The sequence below is a fragment of the Acomys minous genome, assembly GCF_964271855.1.
Source record: "Acomys minous genome assembly, chromosome: 14".
Taxonomy (NCBI): Eukaryota; Metazoa; Chordata; class Mammalia; order Rodentia; family Muridae; genus Acomys; species Acomys minous.
Window position 1 is genome coordinate 108,376,570 of NC_140496.1, and position 17,695 is coordinate 108,394,264.

Sequence of the window (17,695 nt, forward strand, 5' to 3'; positions counted from 1 at the left end):
GACTTCAGTTTTGCAGTGCATGCCTGGGATGCCTAAGGGTGTCATACCTTTTATTTCATGTTTACTGGCATTTGTACTACTTTACATCACTGCCCCTTTAGCAAACTGGGCTGTTTGCTATTTTGGAATTTAGTTTTTGAGTTCTTTGTGTATTCTCAATATTAATCCTTTCATATATAACTAGCAAAAATTTTTCCTCTATTCAGTCATCTGACTCTTCAGCTAATTGTTCGCTTTCCGATGTTGCCTCCGGAAATAGAATCCTAATTGCCTTCTTGGTATTATCTTCTTAGTGATTTGAGTGCTTTTCAGTAGATCTCGTCTGTTTATATTTTGAACTGTTTCTTTTGCTCTAACATTTCAGAGTTTACGGTCTCATGGTTAAGGCCATTGATGCACTTTGGTTTATGTACAAGCTGAGAGGCAGGCATCTGGTCTCTTTCTTCCATGTATGGACACACGGTTTTCTGAAGACCTTGCTGAAGAGCCTGTCTTTCCTCCACAGAATGATTTTGACATGTTAGTGGACAATCTGGCATATCTGTGTGGACTTGACTCCAAGCCTTCTGTTCTGTCCCCTGGTCTTTATGTCTGTTTTTGAGCCAGTACTATGTGTTTTGTTAATCTGGCTCTATAGTGTCTCTTGAGATCAGTTTTCTCTGGGGTTCTTGCAATAGTTGTGCTTACCACATGGACTGTGCTACTGTCTCTTCCATTCCAAAAGGAAACATCAGTACAAGATGAGAATCGCATAAAATCTATTGATTATAGTTGGTAATGACCCCATTGCCACTGAATTGATTCTGCCAATCCATGACCTTGGGAGGCCTTTGCAGCTTCTAGTGTCTCTTTGATTTCTTCTTTCAATGTCTTAACATTGTCATTGTAAGGGTCTTTTGCTTCCTTTATCCATTTTCTTCTAAGTATTTTTGAGCTATTTTGAATGAGGTTTCTGTGACTTTTCTGGGTGTCAAGGTTTGTGACTGGTGTATAAAACACTTCTAGCTTTTGACTCTGGTTTTGTATCCTGCTACTTTGCTGGAAGTGTGACTATTTCTAAGGGCTTTCTGGTAGAATGTATGAGGTTTACTATGGATAGAATCTTATTGTCTGGAAATAAGGATAATTTGATTTCTTACTTCCTTACTTGTACTGTTTTCATTTATTAATTTTTCCTATGTAGCTAATTCTAGGAGGACTATTCTGAGCAAGATAGAAGAAAATGGGCACCCTTATTTTTGTCCTGGTTTTTGCAGAAATGTTTAGAGGTTTTCCACTTATTCTAAAGTTGGTTATTACTTATTTATCACCTATTTATTCTGTATAATCTTTCCTATTTTGGGTCATGTTCCTTCTACTCCTGTTCTCCACAGGGCTTTCATCACTCAGGAGTTTTAGAGTGTTTAGGTTTCTTTTGCATACATGCTGAGACAACCATGTGACCTCCAGCCTTAGCTGTACATCGTGCTGCGTTGTGTCTATTGATTTGCTTCTGTTGTGCTGCTGCTGAACCTCTGGAGTGAAGCCCATACACAAACAAACAAACCAACCCAAAGTCTTGTTTTGTGCCTTCAAATATGTTTTGTTTTATAGAATGTAGCACAGGTTGCTGAGAAGAATGTATATTCTGCATTGCTGAGAGGAACAGTTAACCTAAAATGTTATGGAAGAGTTTGGTAGGTTTTGGTTTTGTTTTGTTTTGGTCTGGATGACTTATCTACAGGCGACAGTGGGCTGTTGAAATCAACCCTGGTATTGTGTTGCGGGTCAATCCATGCCTTTATATCCAGTAGTGTTTACAAATGTGAATGTTAATGTTTAGCACAAATATATTTAGAACTGTGATGTCCTCTAGATGTATCAATATGAGGCAACTGTCTTTTCCCATCTGCCTAATTTTGGTTTGAACTGCTTTTTCCTCTATGACCATGATTCATAGATTTGATCTTTTAAAATGAGTCCTATGTTTCTTGCATGTTTATTCATATTTTATTATTCTTTTTTCTGTTATCTTATTTTTTCAATTCATCTACTTTGTCTTTAAGCCCTGAAATTCTTTCACTTGATGCATTCTATTGGTAATTGGTAAGGCTTAATTGCCTCCCCTCCCTGCCCCTGCTCACTGAATGGTTCATTTACAAAATATCAATTTGATTTTTTTCCAGGTTTTCAATTTCTTTACTAAATTCCTGTCTCATACCCTATGTTGACATTTGCGTTTTATTCAAGTGTCTGTGCTCCAAGTCCATTGTTTAACATGCTTTTTTTTAATGTTGCTGAACATTCTTTAATAATCCTTTTGAATTCTTTGTCTGGAACATCACTGAACTCATTCTTCCTGGAGCCTATTTTTGTGACTTGGTAAGTTTTGAAGAAGTCATATTTCTCAATTCTCGCTTTCCTTGTATTTCTCAAATGCTTCTTGTATTTCTCAAATGATATATGTAAATCTGAGGTCAGTTCAATGACTGGAATTTTTAAAATTACCTGGAGTTCTTCAGTGTTTAAGCAGTTCTCAGTTCTAGAAGAATTAGGATTTCCTTCTCCCCTACTGGCCTGGGAGACCACAGCACCTTACTTCTCAGCCTATGTGCTGATCTCCACCAGACTTCAAGAGTATAAGCACCACAGATGGATGAGGCCACCATTAAAATACATAATACCCGATGACAAACAATAACTTCCTTGACCCCAATGACTTTTGGGGAGTAAAGGCACAAGGACAATATGGCATACACTGAGCTGGCTGCTACTGAGGCATGGGGAGAGAAAAGAGGAGCAAAGCTCACAGTTAGTAAAGAACAGCAGAAGACAGAAAAGTAAATGTTGAGAGGGAACAATAAAGATGAAGGGAGGACACGAGAAAGGTCCCGCTAAAGGTAGACTGAGAAGAGGAAAAGAACCAGGAAGCTTAAAGCAATTTCAGGACTCAGCAGCCTGAGGCAGGGAGAGGCCCTGAGTCCAGACCAGATAAATGGATAGGTGGCCAGTGCTATGCCGCAGCTGACATGGTGCCTGGCCTGACTCAGTGGGTTCCACTCTAGACCATGGCTGAGACCTGATTTCTATCTTGTAAAATACTGACTCAAAGTTTTCCCCTCTAGCTAGACTATCTGGGCCAGGCCAACAAACGGTAGGGACTGTGCTTTTGAAGGTATCGATCAATTGCACGAATGTTCATTGGGCCAGTGTCTTTATTCTCAAAATAACTGTGCATTGCTGTCTTACAAGGTGGGGAAGGTGAAGGTGGACAAGAGGCTGTTGAGCAGCTGGCTGTGATCAGAGGGATTACCTAGGTTTATCTTGGCGCATCATGGCTTCTCATCTGTAGAAAGGGAGGCAAGAGAACCAGATGACAGGTGGTATCTTCAGGAAGATTAAGTTATCCTTTGGTGATCTTGACAGGGTAAGAAGGCTAGCACCATGTTTCTCTCTCTGAGTCTGCAGAAAGACAGGGTAAGATGGCTAGCACCAAAGTGGTTGTGCAAGTTTGCACTCTTATTAGCAATGGAGGGGTGTTCCCATTTCTCCACATCATCACCAGCATGTGCTGTCACTTGAATTTTTGATCTTAGCCATTCTAGTAGGTATAAGATGGAATCTCAGTGTTGTTTTGATTTACATGTCCCCAATAACTAAGGATGTTGAACATTTCTTTAAGTGTTTTTCGGCCATTCAATATTCCTCTGTTGAGAATTCTCTGTTTAACTCTCTACCCCATTTTTAATTAGATAATTTGGTTTGGTGGTGTTTCATTTCTTGAGTTCTTTATATATTTTGGATATTAGCATTTTGTCAGATGTAGGCTTGGTGAAGATATTTTCCCAGTCTGTAAGCTGTCGCTTTGTTCTGTTGACAAAGTGCCCTTTGTCTTACAGAAAATAAACAGTGGTGCATTTACACAATGGAATACTAATCAGCTATTAAAAACAAGGAAATCTTGAAATTTGCAAGCAAATAAATGGACAGAACTAGAAAAGATCATCCTGAGTGTGGTAACCTAGACCTAGAAAGACACATATGGTTTATACTCACTTAGAAGTGGATATTAGCCCAACATAAATGTTTTCTGAAAGACTCTACCCAGTGTGGTACTGGGACAGATGCTGGGACTTCTAGTAGGACTCTGGGTGGGGCACTGAGAGGTGTATGGAATAGTGGGGGCAATGAAAGGACCCAGAAGGTTCAGGAGTCCCACAGGTAAACCATCAAGGCCAGTGGATCTGAACCCAGGGTGGCCTGCACAAACAGATGCTCCAACCAAGGACAATGCATGCAGAGAACCTGGACCCTTGTTCAGCTCCAGCCCATGGACAGCGCATTCTCCACGGTTATGGGAAGAACAGGGACTGCCTCTGACATGAACTCTGGTGCCGTTGAGTTGATCATTTCCCCTTGGCAGGGAGGTCCTGGGGGCAAACAGAGGAAGGGGAAGCAGGCTATCCAGATGAGACCTGATAGGCTGTGGTCATATGCTGGGGGAGGAGCCACCTCCTGTCAGAAGTCTAGGGTAGGAGAATAGGGCTGAAGAGGGAGGGAGGGTAGGAAGTGTTCACACTTATTTGATAAATATTATCAGAGGACCATGCTCCTGAAGTTCATGTGACCAACGACTTAGCCTGATGCTTGTTTCTTCACCTGCACAGTGAGATGATTGTACCTTTCCTTATGTACTAGATTTGAGTTTTCCACAGTTCATGTTAAATATGGGCTCTGGGAAAGGAACTAAATCATTGGCAGTTGTTGTCTATATACAGCCTGGGACCTTGCCTTTGTCAGTCCTCTGCTGTTTGAAAGCACACTGAGCAAACAGCTCCTCACCAGGATCTCCACCACACAGTAGCTCAACCTCACAATCCCAGCCTCCAAAACCTCTTAGAACTGAGCAGTACATATCTGTCTGTCCCATAAGCTTCAGAGGTCATGGTGCCTTGCAGCAGCAGCCGAAGCATACTAAAAACTGGTGCAGAAAATAGGACATTGTCATGACTGCCTACAGGGGTAGGAGGGTGCATGGTAGGCAGAGTTGAAAGCATTTTGAGACACATGCTAGGTGTGTGCACTCCTTACTATACCCAGTGTTCTGCAGAACGTTCGGCAACAGCCCCACAAGGAAGGCAAGGGTTACGTTGGGCCTGTCGTGGCAGATGGTGGGTCACATGGCATCCACCATCAGGAAATGAATGAATACCAGTGCTCAACTTGCTTCATGCTTTATATTAAGTCCACGCTGTGGTGGTACAGTACCACTCAGATTCAAGACACGGTTTCCCACGTTAATTAACACAATTTAGCTTCCTTACAGACTTGCCTAGAGGTTTGTTTCCTTGGTGATCCTAGAGCCTCACTGTTGACGTAGAGATGGGCACACTAAGGAAAAGACAATGTTGTGGTTACGGGTGTGTAGAAGCTGGCTGTGAAAAGGTTTCCATCTTGTGAGTGAACATTCACTTAGATATAGGAGCGCTCCAACATTACAAAGGGTTAAAGTCACTTAATGCAGCCTGGAGGTCAAATACTCTTTGTTGCTAATTGCCAGCGCACTTGATGGGCCCACCTTTCTATGCTAGTGTTTGAGGAAGTAGACGGACTCGCGCAGAGGTGATTAGGCCACCTGCTTCAGGGACAGGGTGACAATCATGGTGGAGGTGGACCGAGCAGGAATCTTCACAGCTATCTGCCCCAGCTCCAAAAGGAGACAGTGTTGGGGAAAAGTGGGCTAGAGTTAAAGACTGCTACAGCCTGGAGAAATGAGCTTATCAGTGTGGTCCAAGAGGAGTTGTTGCCCTTGGAAGGCGTTCCCAGGACTGACCATCACTGAGCAGCCATCTTGTTTGGGTGGTTCCCATATTAGAACTTAAAAGAGCTGGCGTGCTACTTGTTGTTCATCTCTCAGGACCCTAAGTGTAATTTTTATTATTAATTAACTAATTAGTTAATGTGTGTGAGCATGTAGGCAACGTACATGCCATGGCACATATGCAGAGGTCAGAGGGCGACTCTTAGGTTTTGTTTTCTCCTGTCATTCCATGAGACTTTGGTTGCCAAGCCTATGTGCAAGCATTTATATCGATTGACCCACCGAAGATACTCAACCGTGCTCTTGAGTGAATTAGACTGGGATGAAGGTAGAGAGAAAATGTGAGTTCACACAGGCACATGTGGGCTTTATGTGCTCACCTATGGCTGGCTTGGGATTCCTGAATGTCAGCACACAGGCTTCTCAGATGGCCTGCCCTCAGGGGCCTTTCAGGGCCCTAACAACCTCCGAAGTCATCACCTGCTGCTGCCAGGTGCATGCCATGTGTATGCTGGATAAAAAGGACTAGGCTAGCCTCTTATTCTCTGTTTTTCACTTTCTGTCTCTGGGCACCCTCCTCCTCCTCCTCCTCCTCTTCCTCCTCCTCCTCCTTCTTCTCTCTCTCTCTCTCTCTCTCTCTCTCTCTCTCTCTCTCTCTCTCTCTCTCTCTCTCTCTCTGTCTCTCTCTCTCTCTGTCTCTCTCTCTGTCTCTCTCTCTGTCTGTCTGTCTGTCTCTCTCTCCTCTTCCCCTTTCCCAAAATAAACCTCCTTTATACCAGATCTGTTATGAGGCATCCTAATCATTATTATAACGGAATACAGTGTGTGTGGCATCTCGGCACCCACCCTTACAGAATGATCTAAAAATATCAGGAATCTCAATAAATGGTGGTGACTAATGATGATTACCGTGCCTCTCCTTTGCTTGAGATTTTTATGGGACAGACTAGCTGTTTGGGGCCAGATGGAGGAACTGCTAGGAATCGCTGAGTTTTGTTTCTATAGATCCCAGTTTATATATCCTGCCTGGTGGGTGGTGAGGGTTCCAGGATGTGTGCTGAAAAGCTGCAGCTGGGGGAACAGGCTCTTAGTGACTCAGCAGCATGCTCAAAAGGAAGTATGGTTGTGCAAGGAAGGGGGAAGGGTGCCAGTGCAAACACAAGCATGTTTTTTCTCCTCTCAGGCACTCTCCCAGTGCCTGAACCCAGAGAGTGGATCCCTACCAGAAACCTTGGGTCATCCATCATATAAACAAAAGATCAAGAAAGCTAGATGGGGTTAGACAGTGATTGGTGGCCTCTGAGTGAATGGCGTGGCCTTTTAGTGAGGTGACTCAAACACGGTCAGTAATGGACTATGATCAAGAGAGATCACAGGTCAGTGACAGTGTTGACAGTGACGGTCAGGCTTGGCAACAGATGTTTACACAGGGGAGAAAGTACTCTGGACATCACACCCAGGTCAGGTAACCTCATCTAAGGAAAAAAATTGAAAAATGTATGTGGACAATACATAACTGTGGCCTGGTCAGTTAAGCTCTTATAACTGTGCTGATGCTGAGACCAAATGTTGTCATCAACAAGGTCCTCTCTCTCTCTCTCTCTCTCTCTCTCTCTCTCTCTCTCTCTCTCTCTCTCTCATGATTTTGTGTTGGGCCACATGTGGCTTGAGAGAAGCAAGGTTTCCTTAGAAACAAAGGAAGGCTGTGGGTCCATGCCAAACACACACAAATAACAGAGCAAACAGAATCAGACAACAGTCCTGATTGCACAGATTGGGATCATTTCCCTAGAGAAGGAGACTTGATCAGAATGAAGCTTGCATTTTTAAGTATCTATTGAAAATTGGCCATTGAACTGGGTGTATACATCATTTACTTGATACAACTTATCAACGAATTTATTCATCTATGATTTCAGCCTAAATACACACCTATTCAGTCCTTGTATGAAAAAGCAAATCACTAATGCTTGGTGAGCCTGGTGGATATGATATGTCTGTCAAGTTGTCACAGCTGGTTGTGTGACATGTATAACAGTTGTGGAAGTGTTACTTTTACAAATAAAATCCCAACCAGGGATCAACTTTTTTCCCCCATAAGTAGGAACAGATAGAAACCTGATGAGTATAAAAGTTTCCATCTAGCTCTCTTGCAGCTTCAGTGGGCTTGAGGGTGCGGCATCCTGCACACACACTCCTGCAGCCTCAGTGGGACTAGGGGCAGGGCATCCTGCACACACACTCCTGCAGCCTCAGTGGGACTAGGGGCGGGGCATCCTGCACACACACTCCTGCAGCCTCAGTGGGACTAGAGGCGGGGCATCCTGCACACACACTCCTGCAGCCTCAGTGGGACTAGGGGCGGGGCATCCTGCACATACACTCCTGCAGCCTCAGTGGGACTAGGGGCGGGGCATCCTGCACACACACTCCTGCAGCCTCAGTGAGACTAGGGGCGGGGCATCCTGCACACACACACTCCTGCAGCCTCAGTGGGACTAGGGGCGGGGCATCCTGCACACACACTCCTGCAGCCTCAGTGGGACTAGGGGCGGGGCATCCTGCACACACACTTCTCTGGAAGAAGCGGAAAGAACAGAGGGTGATTATAATTGGGTGGTACCAACGGTGGGGATTGCTCTTAGGACCTAAATTTTTTTTAAAGTTCTGAAGCCTGAATTAGAAGAAGGGCTATTTTGCTCATCAATAATGAGGCTGAGGTCCTGGTCTATTCAACATTTAACCTCACTTTATTTAATCAGGGTTTCAACACTCCTAGCTATTCCAAACGTATTGATTTTTTATTTTTTTTTAAACTTACACCTAAAAGACAGACAAAAGACAGTATAGATATTCCTATAATGATTTATCTTAAGAATCCGTGAACTGTGCAATTGTGATTGTTAGGACCAAGAGGCACCTGCTCACCTTTGGGAAATGAAGGGCTGAAAAGAGATTCTGAGATCCAGAAAGGGTAAGGGATATAAGGCTGACCTTTCAGAGACAGGGGACCTTTGATGAACTGTAGGACACCAAGACAGTTCGTTTAAAACATGGCTTCAAAGCGTCATCCAAGGCAGGTTTCGCATGTGTCTCGGGGAGACTCTTGGGTAATCTTTTTACATAAACCCAGGGAAATAATGGTTTCTGCGGTTGTTAATGTCTGCACCCTTCATGTGGCGCCTTGGCTTCTGGGCTTTGTTGCAGTTTTTCAGTCTCTTTTGTGGACAAAATTAAACTTTCCTGACCACTTGACAGCATGGCACTTTTCTGAGATGGGCTGGTAAGGAGAAAAAAGACAGGAAAAGGTCACCAATTTAATCTCCCCATAATTAAGGTCCTGCAAACAGCCAAATAAAATCGCTGCTAACATTCTTTTTAGCCTATGAGTGCCTACCCTAGTATCAGAAAAAGTTAGGAAGCAGCTGTTCATTATGTGTTGATGGTGAAAATCTTTGCTGCATTGTATGCAGATGTTAAGGACAGGGCTGTGGTGGTACGTATAGTCAGCATGTACACAGATATACATACACACATTTTCTACCCTGCAGGTTAAAAGAGCAAAAGTTGTTTTCAGTTTCTAACCCTGAATCATAGACTGAACTTAAGCAAGTATTAAGATATAATTTGTAGCCAAGAATTCAGTTTGTTTTTAGTTGAGGGTGTCTTATTATGTAAGCCGGGCTTGCCAATAACTGAAATCCTCCTGCTTGTGTCTCAAGTGGAATATTTGGATTTTAGATATGTGTCACTACACCTGGCTTTCATTAATTCTTAAAATCTAAGATGTTCCACACATTAAACTTTTGGTACTAGATATTGTATTAATGAAATTGTCTAGGTAAATATGAGTAAGTCAACAAATCATAAGTCTTAAGGACTAAGTTAAGACTTTATGTCAATAATTGAAAATATCCACAGAAACCAACACCTTTATTTTTTTCAGCATATCACAGTTTAACAGACATCATCAGGAGGGATGCTGAGAATCATAGGATTTACTTGGTCTTCAGAGCCAGTGGGCGAGGAGGAAAGAGGAGGAATTCTATGTTGTGGATTGAGATATGTAACGTGGGGCTCCCCGCTGTGGAGTAAGGGTCTCATTAGGGGTGCACCAGGGGATGCTTTCTGAGGATGGGCTTGTGTGGCAGCAGTTCCTGGCAGATGGAGATGGCCCTGCAGAGTGTGTCCTGCTGGCCGGAGGGAAGCATGGGCCATGAAGTGTCTAAGCTGAAGGTGCGCAGGAGAGGTCAAGGTGTGCTGAAGAAGCCGTTCTTGCTTTCTTGTCATGTTGAACTGCTCAGTCCTGTCTGAAGTGGCTTTGCCCCCTAAAACTATAGGCACATTTCTGTCTTGGGGCATTTCTTCACTCACATTTTAATTGTTCATTTCTGGTTCTCCCTTTGGCCTAACCCACACCAAGACAGTTTCCTGCTTTTTACCATAAGACCTGGAGCGGATAGGCTCTCAGCTGCCTGTTAAACCTGTCTTCAAATGCATCGCTGGCTCTCAGCTGTTAGGCCTGTCTACAAATGCATCACTGGCAAATGCTTGCTCAGACAGTGTTGTTAAGAATGGCCTTGGTTATCAAGCAACCCTCATAAAACTTTAATGGTTTCTCTTTTCTGTTTCAGATTACTTGCGACATATAATAGCCTCACGGATAAACACCTGGCAGGGTATTTTAACAATACTAGGATCAGGAGGCACCTCCTAAGATCCGGGCTGGTAAGGCTGCTTTGAGTTCTGCCCTCCTTCTTGTTTAATTAAGTTAAAAAATTTCCAACCTTTCTTCATATTTCCTTTGAGTCTTTGACATCTTTCTCTCTCTACTAATTTAGAAAAATTACTTCCTTTTTAACTTCTGATTTATTTATTTGGGGCTCTTTCTAAACAAGAGGAGAGAGGTTACAATGGCTACTAAGGAAACATAAATTATTGAAGAAAAGTCCCTATGAGATTTCAACATCATAGTTGGTTTGCTTATTTATTCATCTATTCAGTACACAGTCTATCAACCAGACATTGTTAAAGAGCAAGGGCAGAGAAGACTTTATTGTTTCAAGAAATAATATTGTGTTTAATAACCATAGAATATGGTGTGGCAAAAATGAACTCTGTGTGTGTGTGTGTGTGTGTGTGTGTGTGTGTGTGTGTGTGTGTGTTTTAAACTTGCACTTCCCTGTGATGGTTTATTGTTACCTTAGTGCCTTGTATCAGCTTCAAAGCCATTCTTCCCACACAATTTCTGTTCCCTTAAATGTGCAAAAGGTGGAAAAGCTATCTCAAAAAGACCCCTATGGAGGTCCATTGTAAGAGAAGAGGTGTGGCTCTAGACTGTGGTGGCTGTTTGCTTTCTTAAAGTACAGCATGGTCTTGATGTTGAAAGAACAGTATTGTGTTTCTGATTGTTGTTTATGTGCTTGTCACTAGCTGGGTGGAGCTGGAGAGAAAGCCCTTCTCAGCCCCTGGGGCACATTTACCAGAAGAGTCAGCTGAAACTGGCTCTGCCACTTACACCACTGTAGCCCAACTTCCTCACCTGTGAGATGAAGACAATGATGCCTCTCCTCATCCCTCCCTGCCTCCCCTCATCCACCCCTGCCCCCCTCATCCACACCTGCCCCCCTCATCTCCCCTGCCTCCCCTCATCCACACCTGCCCCCCTCATCCACACCTGCCCCCCTCATCTCCCCTGCCTCCCCTCATCCACACCTGCCCCCCCATCTACCCCCGTTTCCCCACCTCCGCCTGTGGCTGTTACTGTTAGGGACCTTTAGTGACTCACCGTGTAACCTCTGTGTGATTGTGAACATTGTGAGCTGTGCAAGGCTTTGCATTTACTTAGCATCATCCCTAAATACTCAGTGAACAGTTATTTAAAGTTTGCTGACTTGGATAAGGAAGGCATGGCTCTTTCTTTAGACTGACAACCCGGCAGCACCTCTGCAGCTTGCACATGGACTCGCAGAAAATGCAAGTTTGAAGCTTGCAGCCCCTGACTTGTGGGGTTTGCTGTTCCTCACCCCAGCTTCACTCAAGCTTAAGCACTGCAGCTCTACAGGAGCTTCCTGCCTGACTGGGGACAGCAGAGGTGACCCCAGAGAAGAGGGAGCAATGACACAAGCCAGTGCTGGTGGATGCCTGGGAGTGGGATGCAGGCAGGAAGACCTGATTTCCAACACTTCCCAGTGATGTACAGTCCTACAGGCAGCACATTCTAGACACTGCAAGTGGGTTGTCTGAAGTAATATGGTGCAACATCAATATAAAATATACAGATAAAAAATTAAGAAAGGAATTAATATGAATGTAGGGATTGGAAAAGATGTCTCCATGTTTAAGAGTAAGCACCTGACTTCCATTCCCAGAACCCAAACTGAAGAGATCACAGCATTCTGCAGCTCCGGCTCCACACCACTCAGCACCTGTGGCCTCCATGGGTGTCTGCGCTCACCCACACCCACACCCACACACACTCACGTGCACACGCGCATGCACACACACATAATTAATAATGAAACACATCTTTTTAAGAAAGGGAATGTAAGTGTGGCTTGGGTTTAAACTTAAGAGGAACACATTGATGGGAAAGTGGAAAGGAAAAGGAAAATGTGAGGATGGCAGCCTCCTCCACAGGGAAATCAGAGGCCAACAGCAAATATACACAAGGAAAGACGTCAAAGGAGGCAAAAAGCAAGAGACAGAAATCGCCACCCCTGGGACACATGGTGGGCTTCCACGTGAGCGATATGAAAACCGCCATTCCACAATCCCGAGTAGTCTGTAAAATTCTAAATCATAGCAAACTAAATTACGTTCTGGGCTCAAAAGTGGAGGAAGAAAAGGCAGAGAGCAAACAAAGTAATGAAACCAATTATTTCTCATGGCAAACCAGAGGCTTCCTCAGCGGCTTGCCTGCCTAACCCCCTGCCAGTGTTTCCTGTGCCCCCGCTGTCCGGCCAGCACTGCACCAGGGCAGGCTTTCAAGGCAGCAGCTCCCCCTCCCAGGGCGCTTTCAGGAGAATGAAAAGAACACCTGGGTTCCATCACTGGGAAATTGTTACTCTAATGAAAACCTTGTTTTAAACGTCAAGTGTACCACCTGTGTGTGTTTTCACACTGACAGGTACACGAGACTTCCTTTTTCCTTTCTGCCTGATGAAATATTCATTAAAAGTGGAAGTTCATTAGTGACAATGGTAATCTCCTTTAGGCTCTGAAAAGGCCACTTTTCTCCCTCCCCTGCCCCTCTCTCTCTCTCTCTCTCTCTCTCTCTCTCTCTCTCTCTCTCTCTCTCCCTCTCCCTCTCCCTCTCCCTCTCCCTCCCCTTCTCTCTCCCTCTCCCTCTCTCTCCCTCTCCCTCTCTCTCCCGTGCCCTCTCTTCTCTTGTTGTCTTTTTTGGTACCTAACAACACATTTTCCTATTTTGCGTTTCTTTGTGAGTTTTATTTATCCATTCACGATTTTTATTTATTCACCACAGATCACAAGAGGCGGGAGGATACTTTCTGAGAAGGAATACAAAGTCAACACCATGAAGCAGGATCACCAGAAGTACATCCGAGAGTGCCTAGCCCAGGCCATTTTCCACAAGGTCCTGGATATGGAGGTGTGGCATTTCTTACTCTGTTTATGAGTAACAACTGGGGAGTTCTCGGTATACTTCATGAAAAAGGAAATGGGCCGAAGGGAATTGGGAAATACTGTCCGTCTTAGTCAGTAGCCAGGATCTCAGAGGCTCAAGTTTTTATTCTCTTCAGTTCAGAAGAAATATGGACATGATTATAAAGTTTGTGATATTTAATTTTCTAAATGTAGATTCTTTTAATCCACAATGGCTACCCAGCCCTCACCATCTGTACCTTAATTTCCATCCGCTAAAGGAAAGTGGCATCTGTTTAAATATCAGTAATTCCACTGCCATGAATTATCTCAGATCTGCTATTCTTTTAAGGCTCCGTAGCTGCACCGTATGTTAAGTTTCGCGCAGTAGGCACTGGAACATCTGCTGTCCCTCCTACTTTAGGACACATTGGTCAGCACGGATTCACAGCCTAAGCATCAACACCTTCTGTGGAACCTGACGTTGCACTTTTAGTAGGATACATAGCCAATCTGGTAAATTATTGCAGCCTTGTTCCACAGAACTGTAGTTTTAATCGTCAAACACCATTTAGTCATTTGATAGAGAATGCCACTCCTTGGCTTGACCTGACAGCTGTAAACGCAGGCGGGAGCACCTGACCTGTGGGCGGGCTAACACTTATGGACAAATGAACTTCCAGTAAGCCAGCAACAAGTTCAGCACCGGGGGTTATTGTGTTGAATGTGTCCTTCATTACCTTACGTCAGCCGTGTGGGATGCTCACGTAGGATGCGTACTGCACACATCCAGCCTCTGCCAACGTAGGAATTCATTCTTTACTTCAGACTATGCGAATGAGTTACAAAGACTCATGCCGGCAGCCCCAAGCTTGCTGGTTACAGAAGTACCAGTGGGTATGGTACAATTCTGCTGAAAACAAACAAGTACGGCATTAAATTAAGCCCTACCTAGCTTCTAACGTTTACAAGTGCCCAGTTCAGTGTTGGCCCAGGCCCTTAGTTTGGAGTCATGATACATCAGAACTCTCACATATATTGTCAGTTAAGTCTCACGTACTCAGAAGATAGAACTATGTTTTAATGAACATATAATCATTATAATATGTGGCTTATCATCTCTAATCTGAAAATCTGAAACATGGTGCTGGGAAAATAGTTCAGATGGTAAGAACATTTACTATACAAGCCTAAGGACCTGAGTTTAAATCCTCAGCACCTATGTACAAGCCGGGTGTGGTGTCACACATGTGCCTATAACCCTGTCTCAGGGATGGGAAGGTTGCTGTGACATGCTGGCTGCCAGCGTAGGTCCAGGTTCAGTGAGAGGTCCTGTACTAAGGGGATAGCACTAAGCAGGATGTACAGTGTATTTCTGTTTCTGCATGCACACCCGGGGCATGCAATCCAAACTCTACATAACACACACACACACACACACACACACACACACACACACACTACCCATACACATGTACACACAACCCACAATGCACAGTTAGAAGAAAAAAATACAAGATGCTCCAAACTCCAACGTATTGTAAGCATGGTGTTTGTGCTTGAAGGCTTCAGCTTTCAGAGACCTTTGCATATGCGTATTAATGGGGCTTAATCAGAAAGGTCTGCAGAGAGCAGAAACTGTTTGGCTCCTAAGCATGTTTCAGAGGACACACCTAACCTATTAATATACTAGACCAACTAGTGTGGTCTGCATGTTGCCCTAGTGCCTCCTATTTCACTGATGCTGCCACAGTTTTTGCCAAGATGGTGTTGTAGGTGTTCATGCAACCAAACAGTAGCTGAGTCACCAGGTACCAAAAACGAGGCCCTGCCTTGTGGCTGCAAGACACTGTTTACTGAAGTTCTGTCCAGCAATTGCACAGAAGAGGGAGCTGACAGATGGGATCCTGCAAGGGTGGCGGTGCCCTGCAGCTTCAGGGCAAGGTGCTCAGAGGCTCTGCTTCTGGGAAACACAGCTTGCAGAGTGGGGCAGGAGCCGAGGAGACGAGCTCCAGAGAGGGAGGACCACCAAGGCCAGGATACCGTGAATGGAACAAAAGCCCCAAACCTGCACCAGGGTCCACTTGGTAGGCACAGGGAGGTGACACCGCCTCATAAGTTGGAGCTTGGTTTCAGGGAAGCCTTGAATTCCCAAGGCTGGCTGCGGTGTAGGTGATGAGGCGATGAGATGTTTTTACAGCAGGGGACTGAAGTAAATGAGCGGAGCTGTTGGAGAAGTTGCTGCTGGAGATGCGGAGGAGGATGGATTAATGGGCTGGAAAAGATTGGAGGTGGGAGGTCAATTAGGAATCTGTTGCCAAAGGCTGCAGCTAACAGCACCAGAGAGAGCTTGGGAGAGGCAGCTGTCGATAGAGACAGAGATGAAGAAAGCTGTAGGTAGACACTGTCTTAGAAGCGGGTGGAGGGTGGGTGGGTGGGGCGTGGAGAGAGCTTTAGGGTCCCTGTGAGGAGGAGCACAAGGATGGGAGGAGCAGGAGGTGGCGACAGAAACCTATTGCTGTGAGAGGCAGGGCTGCCACAGTGCTTCCTGGAGGCCGGGCGCTTAGGAGCTGCAGAGCTGCACACTGGCTTCAGTGGAGCCTGGACACAGGATGCAAAGGCACTGGAGGCGCAGGGAGGGCTTTTCAGTAATGGCGAAGAGGAGGCAAGCAGCCGGCTGCAGGGTGCTGGGGACACACGAGAACTGGAAAGAGACTGATAGAAAACGCAAGGGAGTTTGTATGAGTGGGTGAAAGACCATACCAGGAGGGAGAGGGGCAAGGGATGGTGGCTGACACCCAGGAAGGGAGTGATGGAATCAGCAGGGACCAACACCAGAGGAAAAGTCTCCCCCAACAACGAAAACCACTGACTTATTTCAAGTCTAATTAGATCATTTTTATGTGAGGTGTATTTTAAAAACACCAATTGTTAAATGAAAATAATTGAAAAACAATAAAAATCATAAAGCAAGATAATTCCATAAAGTTTCTACTTTCATAGATGACTACATTTAATCTACATTTCTTTCTTACTTTTCTTTTCTTTCTTTCTTTTTTTTTTTTTTTCTGAGTCAGGGTTTCTCTGTGTAGCCATGGCTGTCCTGAACTCGCTTTGTAGACTAGGCTGGCCTCAAACTTGCAGTGATCCACCTGCCTCTTCCTCCTAAATGCTGGGATTATAGGTATGCGCCACAGCATCCAGCTTACATTTCTTTTTAGTATCTTCCAGTCATATTTATACATCAATAAAATCATGATATGGCCAAGTGTGGTAGCATATGCCTATAATCTTCATAGTCAGGAGCCCCAGAGGAGGATTGCCAGGAGCCCCAGAGGAGGATTGCCAGGAGCCCCACAGGATTGCCAGGAGCCCCACAGGAGGATTGCCAGGAGCCCCACAGGAGGATTGCCAGGAGCCCCACAGGAGGATTGTCAGGAGCCCCACAGGAGGATTGCCAGGAGACTCACAGGAGGATTGCCACAATTGTGAAGCCAGCCTGGCAATATAGCAAATTCTAGTCATCTTGAGCTAGGTTCCAAGTCCCTCTCTCAAGAAACGAACAAATGAAATACCGTTGGAATTTCAGATGCGGATCAGTAGCTTCGAGCACTGGCTGCTCTTGCAGAGGGCCAGCGTTCAGTCCGCAGCACCCGTTCCAGGCCACACGTCGCCACCTCTAACTCCAGTTCTGAGAAGCAGCCTCCATATCTCTCATGTCCACAGGCAACCTAAATAAAAATAAAACAATCCTTAAAAAAAAAAAGGATACCATGATACATTGTGACGGGGACATGGATTTGGACAAACAGGAAACAGGAAGTGAGGCCAAGACACACATTTGTGAATATCTGCCTCAGTGTCTTTGCTTATGAACTGTGACAGCCTAGGAACTGGAGACAGACAGGAGGCACCTCCTCTCCCCAAACTGCTCCACCACTTACTAGATTCCTACGCAATTCCTTATCATGCTTCCTTCTGGGTTGTTTTCATTTTCCATTTTAAAAAAAAATCAAAATCTTTAAGAGCTTTATTTAAATAATTACATTCTGTTCCAGCACATGGATGTGCCAAACACTTAACTGTCTTTTCAAAATTTACACCACTATAACACTATTTTATTCGGAGAAACAAAGGGGTGGGGAGCCTTTTAGATAGTATCTTTTTGTGCAAAACACTTGAAAGCCGTTACTTAGTTTTTCTCTTCAGTCTAGGAATGGAGTTGGCGGCAAAAGGGCATGAGTACTTTTAGCTAAGACGCATTTGTAATCGGCCTCCCAAAGAGTGGTG

General features: G+C 44.7%; 1 protein-coding gene across 2 annotated transcripts in view; it reads left to right on the forward strand.

The window, feature by feature from the left end:
* The window catches only part of ERICH3 (glutamate rich 3), a 101,866-nt gene that overhangs the window by 20,675 nt on the left and 63,496 nt on the right, over positions 1-17,695 (forward strand). For both annotated transcript variants that reach the window (XM_084757655.1, XM_084757656.1), the window contains exons 2-3: positions 10,435-10,528; positions 13,287-13,412. In XM_084757655.1, the coding sequence (XP_084613781.1) occupies positions 10,435-10,528; positions 13,287-13,412 (220 nt within the window). The remainder of the gene's footprint in view (positions 1-10,434; positions 10,529-13,286; positions 13,413-17,695) is intronic.